We start from the raw sequence: 23,131 nt of genomic DNA on the forward strand, positions 1-23,131 counted from the left end.
GGCAAGGCAGATATTAATGTTCATTCGGAGGGCGAGCTGACTGAGTGATCTTTTTCAGCCCCCATCTTCATAGGTCTACAGTTTCCTTGTAGAGATCATCCAACAGTCTTGGCAGCGTGTCGGCGGGTTCATCTGCTTTCTGCTTTGCAATTTACCCAACGTTGCAGACTTTGCAGGCAGCACATGTCTTGTAACGTGGGTGGATTCAGCACTAAGTATTCTTTTCATCCTAATATCCTCCCACTCAATTAAACTAAATGGGTTTTTAATAACAATAAATCTGGAATAGAGTTTTACAAATGTTATCACGTTGTCTTTCACTCTTTTACAGTGTTTGAACATCCTGCATTGGTCCAGTCTGTAGGAGTGCGGAAAATTTGAATGTAGGCTTACCGGGTGCTGTGCAGATATCTTTATATTCTTTCTGGGTGTATTTCTTTAAGCCAGGGGTGTCAAACTCATTTTGGTTGAGGGGCCGCATACAGCTTAATCTGATCTCAAGAGGGCCACATGAGTAAACTCATTGCAAGATTAAATAGAACTAATAAATGTGGACTCGTTGTTGATTTTTATATTGAGTTAATTTCACTTTTACACAATATATTATGAATAACCTCAGCGTTTTTAAGAAAAGTATGTGCAATTTCAACAATACTTTTACTCAGTTAAACATTTACTTGTGCATTATGCATAAGAACTGATCACAGTGATTATACAATGTTGAAAAACATTTATTCACATTTTTTTGGAACTTAAAAACACTGTTCTGCATGACAAAATACATCAAACAGATAAAAATTAAGAAATTATTTGAATTTTTCCACACCTGAAGCTTAATCTGCAAAATAAAACACAGCGCCCCTCGTGGACAATATAGGAACTGCATATGTTCAATTAAACAAAGTACATATTTTTTTCAATAATTGTTTTATCGTTCTCTTCCTTTTATCTTGTCCACTTGTGAAAGTCAAATCTGATGATTTTTTTTTTCTTTATAATGATAATGCATTTAGCCACAGGGCTGGACTAAATAGTTCGGCGGGCCGGATCCGGCCCGCGGGCCGTATGTTTGACACCCCTGCTTTAAGCCTTTCAGTTTTCTCAGTTCTCTAAACAAGGTCATGGACTTCAAACTCGCCAGTCTTGCGAATCTGCCATTTTTTTTAATTATTTCTTTAGCGATTTTGAAGTCCAAACTGAAGGATGCTGAAGCTACAAGTGGATAAGTTACCGGTTGTTCATTACATCGTCTCTCGGCATACCCCAAAAATGGCCGACCTGGGTGAAGTGGACCTGGAGGGTAGTGGCCTGTGAAGTGCCTCCTTTAGATTTAAGGAGACAGCACCAAAATGAGTTGCTGCTGCCAGATACACCTTATAAAAAGGGGAACGTGGGGGGAAAATTATGAAAAATTCAGGCCAAAGCATTTCAGTTCCCCTTTATTGTCATGAACGAGAGACTGGATTCAGGACCCAGTATTCAGGTCGAACAAGCAGGGTGAATGAAAAAGCAGGTTTAATGGAGGCAATCTTAAACAATACAGGGGCAGGCAAAACTCAGTGGTCAGAATTACAGTCCAAAAACCGGTACACAGAGAGGCAGTCCAAAAACAGGCAGAAAAATCAAAAACAGAGCAGGAAAATCAGGATCAGGTATCAGGCTGGCTCAGATGTCAAAAAAAGGCAGTTGCGTTAAATTTACAGACAATAGGGATGCTGGACAAAACTCACCAAAGGCTAGTTAGACAATGATCTGGCAGAGTGCAGGAGACAGAGGCAGGTATAAGTAGAGGAGTGAGCAGGTGAATTGAGTAGAAACTAATTACAGGAAAACAGGTGGAACTAATCAGAGGCAAGGAAGTGACTGACAGAACCGAACTGATAGGTTGGTGACTGCTGACAGGGGAGTGACAAACTGAGTGGGTGAAAACAGGGAGGTGAACAGAACTGAACTAAAAGCTTGCAGAACCCTGACTGATATTATAAAATAAAGAACAAAAGCAAACCACAACAAAACTCAAACTATTCCATAAACCAAAATTAAAACAGAACCTAAACCTAAGACAGAATCGGTAAGTACAAAATAAACCAATAACAAAACCCCAAATCATGACATTTATATAGACTACAACTGAATGATTTCATTGTGAAAAGCAAGAACTGAAAAGCACATGTCCTCTTTAAATGAAAGCAAATTCATCACATCAGGGAATGTTACTTTAAAGTTGTTGCTTTCCGATAAATCAGTAGACCCTGATGTTTTGGGGGGGAAATGATTTTTGCTGTGAAAAGCCAATTAGCCCATAGAACTGTTTGAACACAGTTTCAAATGTAGAGCTAAAATCTACAGTGATTTAGGTGAGCACGAGTGACCAATGAGACGTCAGGTTTGAATAGATGTGGAAACAGATGTAGGCCCTTGTGTTATCCTGTAACATGCGATATCCTAAACCTGATAACTAGAAATGTTACCTGGTAACTGAATGTAAATCACCCAATGTTCCAGCTATTGGCTCTGATCAGCGGTCAAATGCAAAAAAAATTAAAGGGGTTAATTCATCGAGTTCATTAAAACTAAGAACTTCTACAACGTTGATTCTATGAATGCATCAGTTAGCTTACTTTTCAGTTTGATAAAAATCATATTGTTAAGAATATATGCATAAATGTGATCATTTTTTGATTTCATTTTTTTCTAATAAATTTAACACTACTGCCTCTACCAGTAACCTATAGCACATTCTCCCTTTTTATGTGTTGTTGTCCTTAAAATCAAGTAAAAGAAAGTCTAAATCGGCGAAATTCTGAATCAGGTCAGACCAAAGAGGAAACCGGAAATTGGGTTTGGCCAGGAAAAGCTTGATCTACTGATAACACAATCAGAAAAAAAAAACGATCAAATTCTTCTCCAGCTGGAGACAGCTGGTTGCACTGATCATTTATTAAACCACAACCAAAATTCTTTTGAACAAATATGAGTATTGTTCATCTGGCAACACTGTAGCCTGGATACAGCCCACTCATTTTCATCCTAACAAGTTTTTTTTGTTTTTTTTTTCCATCTGAACAATGACAAATTTTTTTACCTGTGATACTTTGCGGTCGCGCCGTTTTATCTCCACCCCCTCGAAAAGACAGCCAAAGCAACAAATACATCATCATCAGTTGCCCTGTGGTGCCGGGTATTAATTATCCTGTGTTCTCCACTCATTTGCACATGTACTGTAAATGTCACCAGGGAGATAAATAGGGAGACAAAAACTCCAGCTTGTAGCCTTTTATGGAGCAGAATGTCGGAGGGAGCTTGCAACAGATGAGATATTAGTTTGGGCTTGTTGTGGATTATAGGTCAAAGGACATTTCCACAAGCGATAAAATTTGATTGCCATCTCAGTTTATATCCTTATAAACAGCATGCCAAGATGCATTTTCCGTGTCCACTATTTAGTTTCATCTTTGGCAAGTTTCAGAGTAATAAAGGGTACATCTGTTATCAACAAAGGCCTAATGTCGTCGGCCGCAAAATCATATAATATTGTCCAAGTCGTCTGCCAAGTCTGAAAACTACCGACTCTGATCCAAAAGCCGTTTTTAAATTTCATGTTTTTGCTCAGAATGAACTCCTTCCAGCCACCTACTGTTCTGACATTACTTTTTAGTAGATTTATGAGTGGATTGAAAAGCACTTTGGGGCAAAGGAAAAAAAAAAAAAAAAAAAAAGATCAGCTCTCACGTTCTCTGTGTGGCCTTTAAGGTGCGAGGAATAAAGGGGGGGGCATTTGTATTAATCGATCACACGCCAAACCTGGTTGAAGCCTGGCCCTAATGGTTGCTTGCTGCCATTTTGCAAGCAGCTTATAAAAAGGATTAGAGTGGCTCCGTGGAGTGGGAGTGCGTGAACGGCGAAGTTCTGTGGCCGGCAAGGAAAATAAATCAATTTACGCTTGATGGCGGTGCGGTTGGGGAACATAATGTCTAACAATGATGGAGTTTGGACACTTCATACTTGTCATTGTGAAATTGGACTGCCGTGCAGCTAATGATGGTAATGTATGTTGTGCCTCGCCTACTACAGTAATCCTTCACTCTCTCTCACTTAAATGCATCTCATTGTCTGGCATATCGCATTATGAATACCGGCAGAAAAAAAAAAAAAAAAAAAAAGAGAAGAATCTAATTTTTATATTCATTCATTTGAGCACAGAGGTAATGAGAAAAACTGGATAACCATATAAATTGCTTTTTTTCCCCTTCTTTTTCTTTTTTTTGGTTACAGGCGATTGTAACTTTGAGAAGCCGCTGGCAGCGTGTGGATACAGCCAAGGCAGAGATGATGACCTTGACTGGGAGCAGGTCAATTCTAGGGAGAAGCCTTCATCAGATCCATGGATGCCCTCAGGTAAGGACGGTGATGCTGGGCAAATGATGAAAAGAAATCATGCTGGGTATAAGGAACTCAAAAGGCTACACATTTAACGCTGCCTGTTTTAAGTCCGAGGCGGTTAGAAGCTGCCAGGAACAAAGATTCTTCAGAGATGAAGGGGGAACCATTTTTCAAAATGGTTTTTCAGCTAGTGAACGTTCACAATGTTTAATTTTGACTCATCCTTTTTTTTTTTTTTTTTTTGACGTGAGCCAGTAGGTTTTGTCGGAAAGGACACTCGCCGGAAACATTTTTGAAATTTAAATAGTCTGGTTTAAATATTCAGATTTATCTTCAACTCAGTTCAGTTGCAGACTCAGCCTGTCTGAACAGTGGACCTTCTGGGGAAAGTTTCTTACACCTAATGTCACAATATAAAACTTTGTATTTAAAAGCTTTACATTTAAAGAGAAAGTTTGTAATAATAGTTACAAGTTTGAACTATTATTACAAACTTTAAACACAATTTTTCTGTCTTTACTTTTACGATTCATTGGTAAGTAACTTTTTTTCTATGTTTTACATGTTGGATAAAGCCTTAAAGCCCCAGTGTTTAAGATTTACATCCATCTACTGATGCACTGAATTAATTACAAACAACCTCGCCATTAAGTGCGTAATAGCTACTCTAGAAGCTGCGGAGTATCATAAATGCAACAATGTCAACTTGTATGTTCTCCACGTGCTTTGTACCAAGCTACTGCTAAAAGCTAATAGCTCCAGTCAATGTGTGAAAAGGTTTTTGGTGACCTGCAGACTCAGCGATCATCTGATGAAGTGACAGGGAGACGAAGACGAACAAACTTGCCGTGTCTAACTGCAGACCACACTGCCCTCTTTCTAACATAACGGCAAAATAAACCTCACTGTTATATTGAATTTACTTACCTGTCCTGCAGAAAGCCTGCAACCTCCGCATCCATTTTGAGTCCCCACTATACCTCATGAATTGTCTCCACTCCACCTGGTAGTAGCTATGCCAATATACATAGACTCTTGTTTTCTCCCGGTTATTACTTCTTTTTCTTTTCTTGGTTACTTTATCTTCTCTCTCGTTTGACAAAGAGTATGGATGGTCCTCCATTTCCACAGAAAACAGCAAGTAGAATGATCTACAGTGGCTTTAGCTGGTTTCATACTCCTCCTCCACCGACAGCACATCTTCATATACAGTTAAAACGTGTAAGCTAACCAGCTTGTCCCCGTTCAGCTACTGTAATCAAAAATGGCGACGCAACATTCTATGGGCAATGAGAGCAGTTTCATTTTTGATGATTGTTATTAGACTTGCTTGATTTTTTTACTTGATATTTGCTAATAAAAAGCCAAAATAGTTACGCCCTGTCCCTTTAAGACAGATTAGGCACAATCAAATTGTAACCCTTTTTCCATAAAAGAAAGTCTAAAACATGGAAAACATGATCAAGTCCATGGCAGAAGATCATCGGTGGGTAGCAGCAACTAAAATAAAGCATATGGTTGAAAATGAGAAAATAATACATGCCGTCAAGAGATGTATACCATGTATAACTCTTATTCATCTCTCAAAAAACCAACTCATTTGACAGTACGTTCACCCGATGACTGGTTGTAACTGCTCTTTCGGGTTTTCATACGTTTTCCTGATCAGGCCAGGAGTTTGTCTATAATTGGGTATTGGATACTATGCTGCTACTTTCAATAGCTTTTAGTGCTGGAGACTAATTAATATTTATTACAGCCTCATTCAGATTTGCATGTAACACTGAGCTACTCTGTCTTGCGTAAAAAGACAATATTTCTAATTCCCTTCCAACACTACTGTCTAGTCTTTTTCTATTTACGTTCATTGCTGATGTATGTTCTGTTCCAATACAGTATATTATTGGGACAGCCGTATTAGCTAACAGCAATTGATATCAAAGCCCTCGCATCCGTTTTAATTGAAGACGTCTATCTATCAGTCCTGCTTGGAAACTGATTGGAATGCCATCCCTGCTTTTTTGTGTCTGTCACACAGGATTTGTCTCCTTAATGTTGCATTGATCATTCTTCATTCGACTTGAAATGCAAAGATATCACCACCCCTGAGCAGATGGCTCCTTGAGAATTAGACTAATGGAATGGTGTTTCTTCTTTTCGTCTTGTAACAAAGGTAGCATCGCAAACTAATGGATATTGTTTTTCCCCTCCTATCTGACGCCTAATCTAACAAAGGCCACATCCCAGATAGATTGCATTGCCCCCCTCGGTGACAAAGGGAGAATTAATTAGCAAGCCCTCACTAATTTTGAACAGCCAGTGCCCAGGCCTGTTTGTGTGTGTGTGCATGATGTGTGTTAAACTGCCCCGGAGAAATTACTTTCCACGGTAAGGGGAAGCGCCTCTCTTCTTCTTTTTTTTTTTTCTCCCATCGCAATTGATTAATGGTGGGACACATGGAAGCCAGGCAAAGGTGACTATGAAATCTGGGAAAGCCTCGACCTACAAATTAACACCATGCGTGCGGTCTAAATTTAACAGATCTAATTAAAATCCCATGTCTGGTTAAGAAGTGTCCCTGATTGTGCTTCCCGATCGGAGTGCACTTCAGACGGGCACGTTTTCCACGCGTGCGTCTCGAAATATTGCGCGTAATTAGCAAGTTGCAGCTCTTTCTCCATTTCAAAGTGTGAGCACTCAACCCGCTGTGTGAAACTGTAATCTCTCCTCTTTGACCGGACTGAAAAGGGATGTGAAATGTAGTGTACTTGACAGGTAAAATTGTTTTACTGATACTAGAGCAGGGGTTGATGGGTAAAAATGCATTTAGGTGAAAGCCACGCTGGTGGAAAAGCTATCTCACCTCTGATTGCTGTCTTACTCTTGACTCACACTTATGAATCTTCACAAAATGACCTTATCATACTCACACAAAGAGATTGTTATCCTACCTGGTGTGGCAGGATGGAAATGGAATTGATGTGGCAATCCTCAGAACAAAGAACAGAAGGCATTACTGCCTCGAGCACCTTTAAAATTTGGCCGCAGACGTTATCCGTCTAAATAGGGGTGTTCTCAATGTCACCGCGAATAGGCAATTTAAATGATGATTTAAGTCTTGCCTGTTTTAGTAGGGCTCTCCAAGCAAATAAAGACCTACAAGAGTTGTAATTCCCAGCTCTCATGTAAGCTCAGGCGTCAAGCTTCCTCCAGATTCTTCAATCACTGTGAACTTTGTCCATTTATATTGTTTGTTTGGTCTTTTATGTATATCTAGGAACAACACACGAAGCCGTATGTCTGAAGTCAGGAAGTAAGGTTGTTAGATTGACGTATCAAATTTGAACACATATGTGGGTCTGTTTGTGAGGACATTAATCAGCTTCTGTCATGTGACTGTTCTGATCCGTTCCTGTTTGGAAAAGTGCATCTGTGTTCTGCTGAAGGGTCGGTATCCGCAGTGTCCTGCTGTGTCGGCGCTGGTTGCACTGCATTTGCCGTGACGTCATTGTCTTCCTTTTCTTCCTAAATCTAAGGCCTTGGACACACATAGCCAGGTCTTTATAAAAATGAATATCCCCCTAGATCTCCCCCTTTTTAAATTGTAAATACATTTTCAGAAATGTTTTCAATCACACAAACCCCTCACAGATAGACCACTGAGCGGTATTTTAAGGATGCCAAATGCATACGGGGCAGTGTATCGCAAAGCCGAGACCCATGTCAGCCAATCAGAACCCTTCAAAACAACGGTGATGTTGAACGGCATTGTGCCTCCGATTTGAGAAGGCAGCGTTGGTGACTGCTTACCTCCCTGCGCTGTTTCTCCTGTGCACCTCAACACATTGGAGCAAACTGGGCTGGTAAAAGCAAACAAGCAAAACACATCTGAACCAGCTGTAATGTTTAGCATGTCTCATGTATGCTTTTGCTTTGAAGCCTTGATACCAAGGTGAAGACAGGAAACACTGTCAGGTTGCCCAGGTAACGTCAGTTAAAATGATTTTTTTTGTCTTTATTTAGCCAACAATTACAGCTGTTTTTTATTGAAAATTGGAAACTATATCAATTTCATTTATGCGATCCAAACAATGGCATGGATGACAAATTTCAATCAAGCCCAATTATCCATATCACTGGCGGAGGTTTAAAGGGATCTCTAAATTTCACTACACGTTTCGTCCAACCTGAATGTGATTGAAAATGTGGGGAGGGAGCTCAACATTTGGGAGCTGGCAAGGAGGCCTTCCAACCTCGTCACCGAAGAGAAGCCATCACAACACCAGCAGGAACCAAAAGGCTGGTGAGCAATTTGTTAAGAACGTTTCGATCACTATGTAAGACTTTTCTATTAGGGTATAAATAATTTTCAACATACAATTTTTAATAAATAAAAAAACAGATTATTTTCTTTCAGAGTTGATACTGCTTTTATATTGTCTTGAAATCTTTTGGCAGATGTCTGTCTCCTTTTCTACCAGAAATAAAAATGGTCAGATCAAGGTTTTTTGGTTCCGTTCAATTCAGTTTATTTACATAAAGCCAATTCACAATGCATGCCATCTCAAGGCACTTTAAATAGTCAATTCTATCAAGTCATAGACGGGTTGGTTAGAAAGCTTTCTATCTGAGGAAAGCCAGCGGATTGCATCCAGTCATTGGGGTTGTTCCTCAAGCCAGACTGCAAGACCATAGTGGCCATGTTACTCATTTCAAAAGATGAGGAACAATCTTAGCTGCCGATGTTAAATGTTTTAAATCATAACTTGCAAACTCTGCTCAATCCAAACTTTGTGCATAAAACATTTATTGCTTTTTTCCAGAGGTTTATGACTTGGAGATTTGAATCTTTTACCTCACTAGATATATGCAGTTACTACATGCCACTGTGTGTAAATGTGATCAAAGTGGTAAATGTGCAGAAACCCATCACACGATGTGGCAAACATCTGCGTTTTATGTTTTCTGTGGACTGATCCGCATTCTGCAAAATCTCCAAATCCAAAACCGAACTGGCCCAAATGTGTCCTATTATGGAAACAAAACAAAAAAAAAAAAACTGAAAAGTGAAATGAAATCCAGAATGGAAAAAAACAAAAATCAAGCCTTCTTGGTTACACGAGAGTGACACAAACAGCGGCCGAAATTCCTGGTTGTTTATGACGAAGCGCTCACTGCCTAATTGCTACGTCTGGACGCAGGGTTGCCTTGTTTATCCCTCTACGCGGTGCTGATTGCATGCTTTGGCTCCTGCTTAGGATGGTTCAGCCCAGTTCTGAGGCTCCGCGTGTCTGCCTGGGCGCTCCCCAGTGTGTTCCTCCGTGAGACCAAATGGAGAAACCCCTGACAGGACCGCCACTGTCTGCTGCGCCCTGGCCTTAAATCATCAGGCGCTCTCTCTGAATTTTGGAAAGTTGGGGAATTAGATACTGTTTTTTGCTAATTGGTTTTACGTTGTGAGTAAAGTACACTAAGTGGCTGCTGTAAAATGTTTTTTTTTTGGGTAACGTTTTGCAGATGCAATGAGAAAAGTATCTGCTTTCAGAGCGCCACAGCTGGTGCAGAGGCTGCCTCCTCTCTGATCGAAGCAGGGATATGCTGCCAGCAGTGGGCTGCTGCGCCCTGCAACTCCCCTGAGACCCATTCGGGGGGAATAATAGCAAGAGAAGGAGAAAGAAGGTCCTCTAACTGAGATTAATTAGTGTTTTTTTGTATTCTGCAAGGCACAATAGCCGATGCGGCCCCGGCTAAATGACTTATTGTGTTATTCTTAATGTCTGCTATAAATATGTTGCTGGAGAGGAATTGAATGTTTTTGTCGCACAGTTTGCGCAGGGTCTTTGTTTTGGTAGAGTGTCCTTGGTCGATAGTGACACCTTGACAATAATAAAGGATTGGTAGAATGAGGTTCTTCATTGGGTAACAGTGATCTTTTCTTCTTGTTCTTTCCTAATAATGCCCTCATGACATAAACACGGTTCACTTTTAAAAACAATAAAGACCACATTGGTGCCCCTGGTAAAGTTGTGCAGGAAGCCCTAAAGTAGCATATTTACACAACTAAAAAATTTTATTCAACCTTTAATTTGAGGGTAAAAAAAAATGTCGGAAATAATTGTTCATAACCAAACCATAAACACAATTTTAGGTACTCTTAACAATCTCTATAGTCTTTTTTTTTTATTACTTTTAGCTGGATTTTGAGGACCTTCTAGTTTTTGGTAGCCACTGACGGCTAGACTGGATGAAATTGATGAACATGTTTAGTTAGATATGAATAGATATGCGGAGACACACGACATGCGAGAGGATTTATATACACATTGTTGTTGTTTTTTTTCTTAAATCAAAATAAAAAAACAGTAGCCTAAAAGGAAGAGAGAAAACATTTAAGAAAAATGCTTTCACTACATAACCACAGTTCCCATCTTTGAGTGAAAGTGGTTGTCAAACAAACACAGCTAGAGATGTCTTTTCACTGTTTTTGTTAACGTGCCCTTTCTGGCAGTGTAGCATTAAGAATTGCTGTCTTAATGTCCAAACAGAGCCCAACAGATTTTACTTTCACAAGAGGAGCATTATATCTTTCGTCATAGTGCTCGGCTTGATATATAATGTAACGCTTTGGGTCTTGTCTTCTGGGAATCTTCTGGGAACCTTGCTGTTGTGGCATTACACACTGTTTAAAATACCAGTATATATTAGATCAAATCTGGGGAACTATACCACTTAACGGAAAATTTGTCGTCATTAGGTCTTCAGGCAGAACAATAATCCACAACTAGAGGTGTAGCAATGCATCCAGCTAATCAGACGAGACCATGCCCCATGCTGAGCTCACTAAAACACACCAAAACTTGGCGAGAGTGTAGCAATGTGCTCTGAAAAACAGAAACTCTTGATTGTTTTGTTTAGGATAATTGAGTCTGCACAAATCTCAAAAATAACCACTGACCAGTTTAGGATAATTGAATCAAGGTTTAACTTTTCCATATATTGCAGTTTTCATGTCAGTTTATTTCCAAGTTTATCCTAACGCCAAAAAAAAAGCATTGAAAATGCTCCCCTCTTGTGTTTTCACCGACACGTACAGCATTTTAAAGAACTTCTGCTCACTGAAGAATCAAACAGTTCATATTTGATCACTGTGTAGTATTTTAGACTCTGACGGTCCAGACTCTGTGAAATAGCCCCTCAGTTTAGGGAAGCTACAGCTTTAGAGGCTAACGGTGAGCCAGATGCTGTATTCTCACAGAGCTTACAAATCAATCCAGTCTTGTCTGGCACTTTGTGCCCATTTTTTTTTCTCTACCAAGCACCCAAAGTGCAATCAGACCAATGATTTAAGACTGATGGAGGCTTGTTTATCAGCCGACTCGGCCAGCGCGACAGGGCAACTCAAACCTGACTTCCCTCTTTTAACTTAAAAATAAAAATGTCAAACATAGATAAGAATAGGATGTCAAGCTGCAAGAACTCAGCTTCATATAATTGTGCAACCAGTGATTTTGTTAAAAACAATAATTTCTTAGCATGTGTCCCCCTCTCACCCCCCGAGTGGATAAATATATTAAAATGAAGAATTAAAGTTTTCTTTGTGAGATTATGCAGCTGTAATAAAAGCTAGCTTTATTTTAAAACATTTGCAATATCTTCACCATGGGTGTCAGACATTTTCATGTCCTAAACCTTCTGACCAACTCGGATATTAGTTAATGAAAAATACCTGGCTGCCTTACCTGGAATTCAAGTACTTTTTATGGTGCTCAATGGGTTGTTCACATGAACAGCAAGAGGGTCAGCTCATTAAAATGTAAGAGGACACAACGCGGGATGGAAAGACACCAGAGATTTAATCAGAATTTAAATCACGCCAGCAAAACATGTGGCACTGTCACAATTTTATGGGGGGGAAAAAAAAGCGAATTGTATCGAGCCATTCCATGCTACATGTGGAAATTACCCCCTTGTGTTGTGTGCACTGTTTATAGGTTAAGGACAGAACCCCATTAAATGATTAGGGGACAAAACAGAACAGCAAATTATAAAATCTAATCAATTTGTGCAATCATTCCTGGTGAAAGAAAGAGTGCCATTTTTTAGCGCCGCCTGTTTGCGGGGGTTAAAATATGTCCTTTGGCCCGAGCAAACAGGTTACCCATTATGATAAACAGGATTAAATTTGCACTTGCGCTTCTAGAATGGAGGACAGATTAGCATATTTTATCTTTTCTTTATCCTAAGTGTCCATGGTATGAACAATTGGGTGACTCACCTGTAGACTCTGTTTTTTTTTAATGGCTTTATGTCATGCGAATGGCCTATTATCTGACCCATTTATTTCCGTGAAACGCCAGTCGAGCATACTGCATATTAAGATGACATATTAAGCCATTTGGGATTGCAGTTGATTGGCATACGACAACAAAGGATGCTGTCAGAGAACATAATAAGGGTTAGTTGCTCCACCTGACTAAAGTGACGGGGCTTAAACGTGTTCCGCATGATGGATGGTTCTGGGTGAATCTGTTTGACTCCGCGCAAAAGAAAACCTGCCAGGCTCCTCAAAACTTATCCGTTGTTATTTTTATCGGGGCCCCCTTTCATGTTGCAGAGGATACGGGGAATGTTTCGGGGGAAAATCGAGAGATGGTCCACGGCTGCCCACATTAACAGCCTAACCCTCACAGCGAGAGCATTTTTGATTGGTGGCAGACAGTGAGAATAGCCCCGTCTTCATTGACATTTCCAAAGCGGCAGCCGTGCTTTTCGGCGGCAGTGACCTCTGTGAATTTTATTAGCAAATGAGACCTGGAGGGTTTGGGTTTAAAGAGCGCCCCTTCATTCTGATCCCCCCCCCCCCACATAATGATTTTCACAGAGTTCAGGACCTGAATGGAGGAGAAATAATGAGCACCAGTCATTATTGCAAATTATATCCTCAGCTCAGACCATCACTCAACTCATAATTAATCCAGATACCTTCAAACTGTAGACTTTGATGATTGGGATTAGACAGGAGGTTATTTGTGAGACCCAGACTATTTCAGGCTTTATTATCTTTCTTTTCACACCAGCTTTGTGTCAAGGAATAATACATAAAATCATTAATAATGTCTTCCTCGTGTTTGTGCACACCTGCTGTTTGCAGTGCTGGTAACAAACGACTCCCATGGAGAACTCCGCATCCAATACAGTTATTTGTTTCAGAGGAAATCATTACAAGTGCAGGTATGACTTTATCTGACCGTCTGCTGACAACATGTAGCTCAAGTCTGGAAAAACACTGTTTTTTGATCGGAGAAGTCATTTTAAGATCAAATAAAATTATAGGAAGCAGAAACCAGTAAACTCTGTTGCACATCTTAATTTTTATATCTCAGTGCTTAAAAAAGCAACAACAATCTGGGTTTTTACTTTTCTTATCGTTTTTTTTTTCTCATCCCGAAGATAAGAGAAAAAACAAGTGGCCAAAAATGCTCAAAAAGTAACCACATACAAAGAAAATCCAGTAAATTAACTTTCGATTAAATAAAATTCAGCCCATCTACAGCCAGCATATTAAATTAGTATTAAAATTTGATCAGATATTCTGTTTTTTTTTAACAGTAAAGTAAAAAAAGAAATCTTGGTCTTACTTACGTTTGTCATGTCAGGATGTCTGAACCAAGGTTCTTGGCTTTTGTTTATTCTCAGGAGGTGATCGAGTTTCAACAGGTACATGGAGAAAGAAAAACCTGAAACTGTGTTTGTTGTGACACTAAATCAGCTGACAAACGAGCTTAAAATGCAGAAGTACACCAGGCCTTGATACAAAAAAAAATAAAAAATTTTATTCCCTCTCTGAAGTTTGCATACGCAATCTATGGAATGCTGCATTACAGGTGATGATTTTCAGACTCATATCTGTTTATTTGTTGGTTGGAGATGTCTCCCCAAGGTCATACCGTGCAATGGACAGAGCCGCAGGGACACTACAAGCCTTAATTAATGTCCCAACTTTTATTTATTTATTTCAAACTAACAACTAAATTAAAAAAATCTAGACATAGAAACGCCACTTTACATAAACTGTTTAAAAAGGATTAGGCAAAAGATGAAACAAAACCTATATGAGAGGGACAGGAAATCAGTCATTCAAGTGTCTCCACACCGTTTAAACCCTTAAAGTATTCCCACACTAATCAAAACTTGGACTCTTCATCCCCATCAGTCACTGCACAACCATTTACACATTATTAACATTAAGAATAACAATATAAGCTCTTTAAGATACCCATACCACAAAATATTTTCTAGTCAGTTCTTTTTGTACATATATACATAGATCAGCCCCAATAACCGATTTACAAAAACTGTTTTTAGTTTTTGTTTTCTTGGACACATTGTTGTTTTTTAAATATCACTGTGATCTTAAATTAGAACCTCCCTCTCTGTCACTAAACCTTTTTTTGAATACTGCGCAGAAATTGATTATTTCCTGCTTTTGAAGTTAATCCGAAAGAGAAATTAAACCCCAAAGAGAAATTAAATGCTGGTGTAACTTGTGCTATAGGGTTTTCTTCGATGCGTTTTTGTAGAAACAACATGTTTGTTGAAAGCCTCCTCCTAATAGGGCAGCAAGACTAAGGCTTGTAGAGTGTCATCTGAATGACCTGCAAAACCAGAGAAGGGCTGTTTTACCATACAGCACTATGTTTCAAGAAAACCAAAAACAGATTTTTAGGTCAAACACTTCAACAAACCTGCTGAGCACAGTGGTGGGGGGGCGATGATCTGGTCTTGTTCTGCAACCACAGGGTCTGGGCACCTTGCAGTCATTAATTTGACCACAATATGAGTTCTGACAGATGAAGCTTGATCCTAAATGGGTGATAAAACACAACAATCATCCCAGGCACAGTAAATCCATTTCCTTCCTTCCTTACTTCCTTCCTTCCATCCATCCATCCAGCCAGCCAGCATCTTTTCATATTTGCCATTGTAGGGTGGCATGGGGCTGCAACCCTACAATTCAGTTTTTTTTTTTTTCAGGGTAGACTGTTTTGAGTGTTTGTACACTTCACATGAAAAATTTAATTGATCGGAGATAATTTTAGAACCTGATATAGATATTCATTCATAAGATTTAGTGAAACACAGTGTAGTTTTTATCACCACTTTGTATTCAAACGTCATTCATAACGTTTCAAATTACAGCAACACTATTAATTAAGGGAAAATACACATTAAGACCACTAACTGTGTTCTTGAGATATTTCTGATGTTTTGATATATTATCCTCCAGGGATGATGAGGGAATAAATTGGAATGTTATTAATTTGGAATCTGTCTGTATGATTGGGGTGTATTGGTTTTATTTATTATTTCTAGGTAAGAATTGGAGTAGTACCTCAAGATAGTTAGTAGTTTAAGATAGATTGTTGTGAAATAATGCTACTAATGGGTCTGATTTTGATTAATACACTGGGTAGAACAGGAATTCATCCATCCATCCATCTATCCATCCATGATTTATTCCCACTCATCGGTGCAGGGTCGTGGGTGGGCTGTTGCCTATCAACAGCAGTCACTGGATGAGAGACGGAGTGTTTCCTGGACAGGTTGCCAGTCCATCACAGGGCAACACAGAGACACTCATGACAAACATCCATGCATGCAAACACTCACACCTAAGGGCGATTTACAGAGATCAATTAATCTAACAGTCATGTTTTTGGACTGTGGGAGGAAGCCGGGGTACCCAGAGAGAATTCATGCATGCTCAAGGAGAACCTGCAAACTCCATGCAGAAAGGATTTGAACCCACTGTGCAGCCCCCTCAACTGAAATCCCCTTGCATAAAACATCTGCTTAATGGACTGTGTTGAATTTAAATAAGCTGTCCCTAAATAAACCCTTTTGTTTGTTGAAGGGAACATTTCTCTAACAAGAGGGTACTTTGGGTTTCTTCCAACATTTGTTTTGCTTCCTAATTCTTTGCTTATTGCTTCTGAACCACCGCATGCTTTCAACAACCGTTAAACAGACCCACGCCCGGCATTAGGCTTCAGACTGCAGACTTAAACACTTCAGCTATTCTACTTGAATCAGTCATTAATAGATTGTGGTCATTACATGGTGCAGTAGAATTACACAGTTTAAGCTATTTCTTTGGGAATTACCCATCCTCATCAGCTTATTTTCTCACCAGCAGGAACTTTTCTCTCCCATATGGACAGACACAAGCTGCGGCCAACTCAACTGCTCTGCCAGTTGAATAAGCTGTCAGGGCGCGGGATTAACCTGATGGAAGCCTTTCTTCAGAGTCCACGTTCTGTCTCTACGGCTCACCATACCATTAAACAGCCAAGCCCATTATTTTGTTTCTCCTAAAATCTAACAGAACCTTGTGGGTTCTAATTTCATTTTTGCTAGACCTTGCTTGTTAGATTGCAGGCTTCCTTATTTCTATCTTTCAAAAACTGCAATCTCGTAATGAGCCTTTCAGAGAAGGTTCTTTACAAATTCAGTGAAGCAGCTGTGCTAAAGGTTGGTGTAAATGTAAAAAAGGAAAACTAACACTTTTTTGAAAACAAATCATAATGTTAGACCTCCAAGAAAATTGCTATATTTATGTCGAACCTTTACGCTTATTTCCTCTAGCAGTAAAATGTTTACTGAATCAATGTTGGAGTGTAGTCAAAAGTTCACAATGATGGTTATTCTGCTTTAGATACAGTTAATGTCCGAAATATTGCAGCATAATGAAAGTCCCACGTTTCTATTTTAGCAGCGTGGCCTTCATTTCCCAAAGAACAGCCACAGCAAATGTAGGTAGCATCAGCATTGGGGACGCTTCATCTTCTGCTCATTCATTTTTCACACTGGTTTCTGTGCTCTCCATATTCAGCCATCATTGTAATGGAAGGTGAAGGTGGCCTACATTGGAATAATAATAAATCTGTTCCTCTGAATACCTTAGACAATAGCCGAGCCATGGCCTTTAAGGAGCAGTGGAGACGGGCTCGGAGAGCTCTCTATTTTTAATTGGTCTCGAACTCCGTCATTGTTCAAGGCGGAAGAGTCAGAGAAAGAGGGGTAGGGGGGGAGGGAGGAGAGAAAACACCCCTTGTGCATCACTAGCACATTAGCACTGCACTAACACAGTGTCATTATAATTTGCTCTTAGTCTCACTGGTTAATTAGCTTGTCATGGTGCAGCAGGTCCTGCCGACTATGTGGTCATTAGGCTTGGAGAGAATAGGAGCTGAATGACAATAAATGTAACTCTGATCTTCAGTGGTGTTATACAGTGGCAGTGGAAGTATGATGCAGGGTTTCACTGTTGCTTCAAGTACTCTTTTCTTCTGGGGAAGACAACAGTGAAACAGATACATACATTTTCCCCATTTTTGTTTGTTTCCACTGGACCAAGTCAGGAAAATGTGTTTGACTGGGGTGTACAGCCACACTACTAGGTTGCCTGCTGGGGGGAAAAAAAAGAAATCGTCTTGGCATGCCTAAGTTCAAAGGTATAATATTATTTTGATGAAGAATCAAGAGGAATCGAGAATCTTTATTGTCATTATGTAACCATAAGTAAGCTTTATTTATATAGCACCTTTCACAGACAAGAGAGATAGAAACAAAAATATAGGATAAAATAAAACAAATAACACTTAAAATATAAAACTATAGTGGCTAGTTAAAAGCTTGTCTAAAAAGTATTGTCGTAACATGTTTTCTAAAGGTTCCCTCAGAATCCAAAGCTCTCAAAGCTAGAGGGAGAAAGTTACAGTTTTAAAATGTGTTCTGGGAACATTTAAAAGGTCTTGACCTTTGTGTCGCTTTTGTGTCGGTTGTAAAGCGTGTTGACAGCATAGTTCCTGTGCAATCACATCTTCTCTGACCTGTCCTGGACTGTGAACACCTCCCACCTGGTGAACAAGGCCCAACAACAGCTCTTCTTCCCCAGGAAACTGAAAATGGACCGGACTTTCCACTAAACTGTTAAAAAAAACCTTTATAGAGCTACCATAGAAAGCATTCAGTGTATCAGCATAACTGGATGGTGTGGGAGCTGCACAGTGCAGGGGATGAAGGATTTGCCATGGTGTAGGGGATTGTTGGATGCCGTCTACAAGATCTGGACACAGTTTATGCTGCACGAGTCCAGAAAAGGGCAAGACATATTGCCACAGATTTCACTCACCTGGGCAATACACGAGTTTAACCCATTTCCATCTGGTCAACGCTTCAGAAACAATAACTCAAGAACTAAAAGACTCAAAAGCAGCTTCTTTCCAAAAGCTTTAATGGCCGTCGACCCTGGCCGAGAAGTTTGTGGTCTGTTACATGTTGCAATCACACTACTGGTAATGCCTATATGCACACTCTAATTTCTCAGGGAATGTCTGATTGCACAGCTCTGTAAATGAAGGCTTAAGATTACCGCACAGAATTTGCTGCAAGCATGAGTGTATTATTTAGGGAGCGTTGAGAGATTAATTCATGCAACAACACAGTAATCCGTATCGTTCGCAAAGGGACTGAAATTTGACTTTTTGGACTGGGTACGGGTCTTATCAGACCTAAAGACTATCTGCAGGCTTTGAACTTCTCACCAAGTGTGTTAGTCAGTGCAATTAACAGACTTCATGTATATATTAAGAAAGTGTAGGAAACATTATGTCTTGTTGTGTCTGCGTGTTATTTTATGTCTCAAAAAATGTCTTTACGGTAACACCTAGTGACAATAAAGACTCTTGATTTATAGTCACAATGGTGAGTTTGTTTCATTTGGTGGCTGGACTCTGACATGGCCGCCCCTGGTCCCAAGATCTCTTGGAGCAAGCGTATCCTGTTTTAGAACTCCAGGGTCTCAAATTTGCTTTTCGTAGATCATGTTTTTCAATCCATGACTTAAGAGGCTTGTGGCTGACCATGAGGCAGCCGGGATGAGAGTAAGATCCTCGAAGTTTGTGACTGCCCCGAATCAAAACGATTCAGTTGAGGTTCTTCGGGTCTCTGATAGAATGCTTTCAGGGTCCCTCATTTTCAATGTTTTCCAGGCACGTCCCACTGGAAAGAGACCTTGGTGAGACCCAAAGCATGACAAAGGAACTGGATTTTTTTCTACCAATCAAAGAAAACTGAGCAGTGGATCTATGACGAGCAGAACGCAATGGATGGACTGAATATAGCAGAAAGCAAGTACAAATGAGGCTTAAGGGGTCTGATGTTTGCATCTTAATTCCAAACTAAACAAAGAACATTTTAATCTTTAAGAGCAGCAGTGGAGCTCTCATTTTTCACTGCAACAATTCATCAAGTGATTTTTAGTGCTGGTTCGCATCATACCAGGGGTTTCTTATGCTGCAAAGGGAAATCAAAAAGGGAAAACAAAAAGGATCTGACTGCTTTTGCAGATGACTGGATATCATTAAAGAGACATCGAGTCCTCATATAGCACTACCTGATTAAACTTTAATCACGTGTTGACACATTTGCTCCATTTCTTCGTATTTTCGCTATAGCTTCATGCTTCCCTCAGAAATAATTAACCTCAACGTGTGAATCAGAGAAAAGTGAAATTAAAAACACTGTGGGAGAACAGCTGTCCATGGTAATTAATCATAACAAAGTGATCCTGCTGTGACGAACTCTTGGCACAACATAGATATGTCAGAATCCTAGATAGCTCATCGTCAGTGAGAAATAGACACAAAATATTAACTTTAAATACTCAGATAAAAAAAACATTACTTCATAAAACTACTGAAGTTTTTTTTTTTCTATTATCAACTTCTTGTAATATTTTATGGAGTTGTTGTTGTTTTTTTTTCATCAGAAAAAAATATAAAGTGATATTGCGGGAAAACAACTTCTCACATATAATCAACCAGCACTGGTGCTCCCCAAGGATGTTTACTCTTTCCACTGAGCTTCTGCATCATTATCTGAATTGTTATTTATCCAGCTTTCAAACTCGTTCAAACCTGAGGGATGAACATACTGAAGCTTCAGAAGACATCCATCAACACCTTACTCCCCGATGTTGTTTAAAAACCAACGCATTCACGTTTCTGGGCATATTTCTCAGGAGCTGAAATGTGAGTCTAACATCATTGCAAATTTAAAAAAAAAGTAGCAAATGATCTGTTTTCTGACTAGACAAGATCGAGCTGTGTCAGAGGCTTCTAAATTCAAACCAAACAGTTGCTTAGTTGTGTTTCATGTATCCGTCTCTATTTAGTTTGGAGCAACCATAAAAGACATAATCAGATCGCAATGACGAGTAAAGAGAACTCTAAAGCACCCTTCTTATGCACCATAACTTACATTTCTATACAACAAGCTGTGTAGTATCTCTCATTTCTCCATATAGGAACCAGGGAATAGCAGGGGCCAAACCGGTTTCCTTATCTAAACACTGGGCAGAACTCAGAGGTTGTGGCAGAGAAAAAAATTTTGTTTTCCTAGACAGGGTAAGGCAAGGCAGGCGAATTCAGGACACCCAAACATGATTAAAATGAGGAGAGCTATCATGCGCAAGGAATACCACTGGAAATCTACTAGCACAAGCTTTCGATAATCTGGCAGAGAACTGAAGGCTGAAGATTGCTTAAATAGAGCAGCTCATAGACGAGTATCACTGACTCCAGAGGATGAGGTGGGCGTGACTGAACAGGGAGCAGACAGGCACCGATCATGGCGTATCTCAGGAAGTCACCAGGGAAAATCACTGCTAAACTCTCACACCTTGGAGACAGACTTTAGTAAGAGCCTCCCAGGTGTGACAGGGCAGAGAACATCAGAACCACGCACGAGTAGCGTCTCTTGTCTTCCTATCACATTAAAGATTACTTGACCTTCATTGACCAAACTTTCTTGCAGCAAATTGTCACATTTTAGTTGATTTCTTTTTCACATCTAGCACCTTCCTTCCTATGCAAGCAGTATAATATTTCTGTACAGGATGCCGGACCATCACGGGGTTTATTATGACACACAGGCAACAGTGCTAACAACTGTGCCACTGTGTATAGCACACATTCCAGTGCCAAATGTCTGACATATTCTGTATTATATAAATAGCCAAGAAAATGCATGTGATCCGAATGTGAATCAAGGCACATGCAGGTTTTCATCGCTGCCCTTCACAAGACATCCCCCAGCCTTACCAATTACTCCAAAACCTTAAAGGATCATTTAAAATGACAACTGTCTGTACGTTCCAAACAAAAGCAGATTAGGCCAACTCTGTGACATCCCGGCTCACTGTTGCCGCTCTTCCTCTGATGCCTCTCCTCTTGTTTCATTGTGTAAACATGACAGAATCCCCCCCCCCCTACTCATTATCCGGAGCTCCAGACAGATGGAATTGGTGAGCGTTACGAGAGCCGCACAACAAGACGAGCGGGCAAGCTCGAGTCATTGATGGAACAAATAGGGTTCTGTGAGATGCTGCTTCGTTGACACACTCAGGCGACCAAGCCTGCTGCTTCAGTTGACGTTATTCGCCCCGTTTTTAAGGCAGAAATCTCAGCGAGGCGCCACGTGTTTACTGTAACGAGAGATTTGGCTCTGCCTTGCATACGGCAGTGTGAGCGTCCTGCTCCAGGTTGTTTGCCTCACCTCTCTTTGCCCTCCAATCTGTAGCATTCTGCCAAAAATGCATCCAACATATAATGAGTCTCCTATGGCTGCGTTTCAAATGGTGTCGTGATTTTTTTTTTTTTTTTGCCATCTTAATACAAATCCAAGCTAAACAAGATTATGACAAATAGAATGTGTTATGCATCTCCTTGAAAGTTGGCCAGTGTAATAATTCTCGCTTGTGTTTTATTGGGGAGAGGGTAAAGAATTAGATTAACCTTTAATATTGAACCTAAGTGATAAAATCTAAATGGGGCTTTTCTTGGCAAATAGATTTTAGCTTATTGATTTTTCATCTTTTTTGCCTCTGCTCTGTCATTGAAGGGAAATGCACTTTTCAAAATCCACTATTTTCCAGGATTAGCCTCTCAGCTGTAGTGTATGTCTTTGTATTTTGATGAATGGTAATGAAGATCAGCCTAGGTAATAGCATTTTCTCATCAAAGGTCACAAGCTGGATTTGTGACTGCTTATAGGAAAGCTCCTCCAGCAGCCATTTTTCATTCTTAGAATAGGTTTGTAGGATTTGTGCTGCCTTTTTATTTGGTCAGTTTCAGAGCTGCATTATGATGAGGAAACATCTTATCCTGTTATTATCACTGAATATTGCAATGACTATTATTTGCAATTAAGGGGCGTTCATAATAGTTTTTATTGTTTTTTTCTTATTCCAAGGACAATGTCACACAACTCTAACTCTATAAGTCTGTCTACAATTAATTTTATCACATTTCGTCAGGCCTTAGAAAATCATTTTAAGCTGATGCTACACAGATGTGGGTGGAGGGAGATAAGATAAGAAAGAATAAGATAAGATAAGATAAGATAAGATAAGATAAGATAAGATAAGATAGGCTTTATTGATCTCACATTGAAGAAATTCACTTGACACATCAGCTCAGTAATCAATATTCAGAAGAGGGTGCCAAAGTAGGAAAAGGTGCATCAGTTATATACAGTGTGTCTTCATATATACATTGGATAAAAAAAAGTAAATAAGAAAAATAAGAATAAAAATACAAAAATAGAAATAAGGCATAGGATGTCTTATGTACATTCACGGCGACTTATATACATCTGTGTATATAAATATGTAAGCAATAAAATA

The 23,131-nt window shown here is 39.7% G+C and overlaps 1 protein-coding gene across 13 annotated transcripts in view; it reads left to right on the top strand.

The window, feature by feature from the left end:
- LOC105932254 (protein tyrosine phosphatase receptor type M) overlaps positions 1-23,131 on the top strand; it is a 263,775-nt gene that overhangs the window by 59,824 nt on the left and 180,820 nt on the right. For all 13 annotated transcript variants that reach the window (XM_036138466.1, XM_036138464.1, XM_012871320.3 and 10 more), the window contains exon 2: positions 4,276-4,398. In XM_036138466.1, the coding sequence (XP_035994359.1) occupies positions 4,276-4,398 (123 nt within the window). The remainder of the gene's footprint in view (positions 1-4,275; positions 4,399-23,131) is intronic.

Source organism: Fundulus heteroclitus, chromosome 6, assembly GCF_011125445.2.
Source record: "Fundulus heteroclitus isolate FHET01 chromosome 6, MU-UCD_Fhet_4.1, whole genome shotgun sequence".
NCBI lineage: Eukaryota > Metazoa > Chordata > Actinopteri > Cyprinodontiformes > Fundulidae > Fundulus > Fundulus heteroclitus.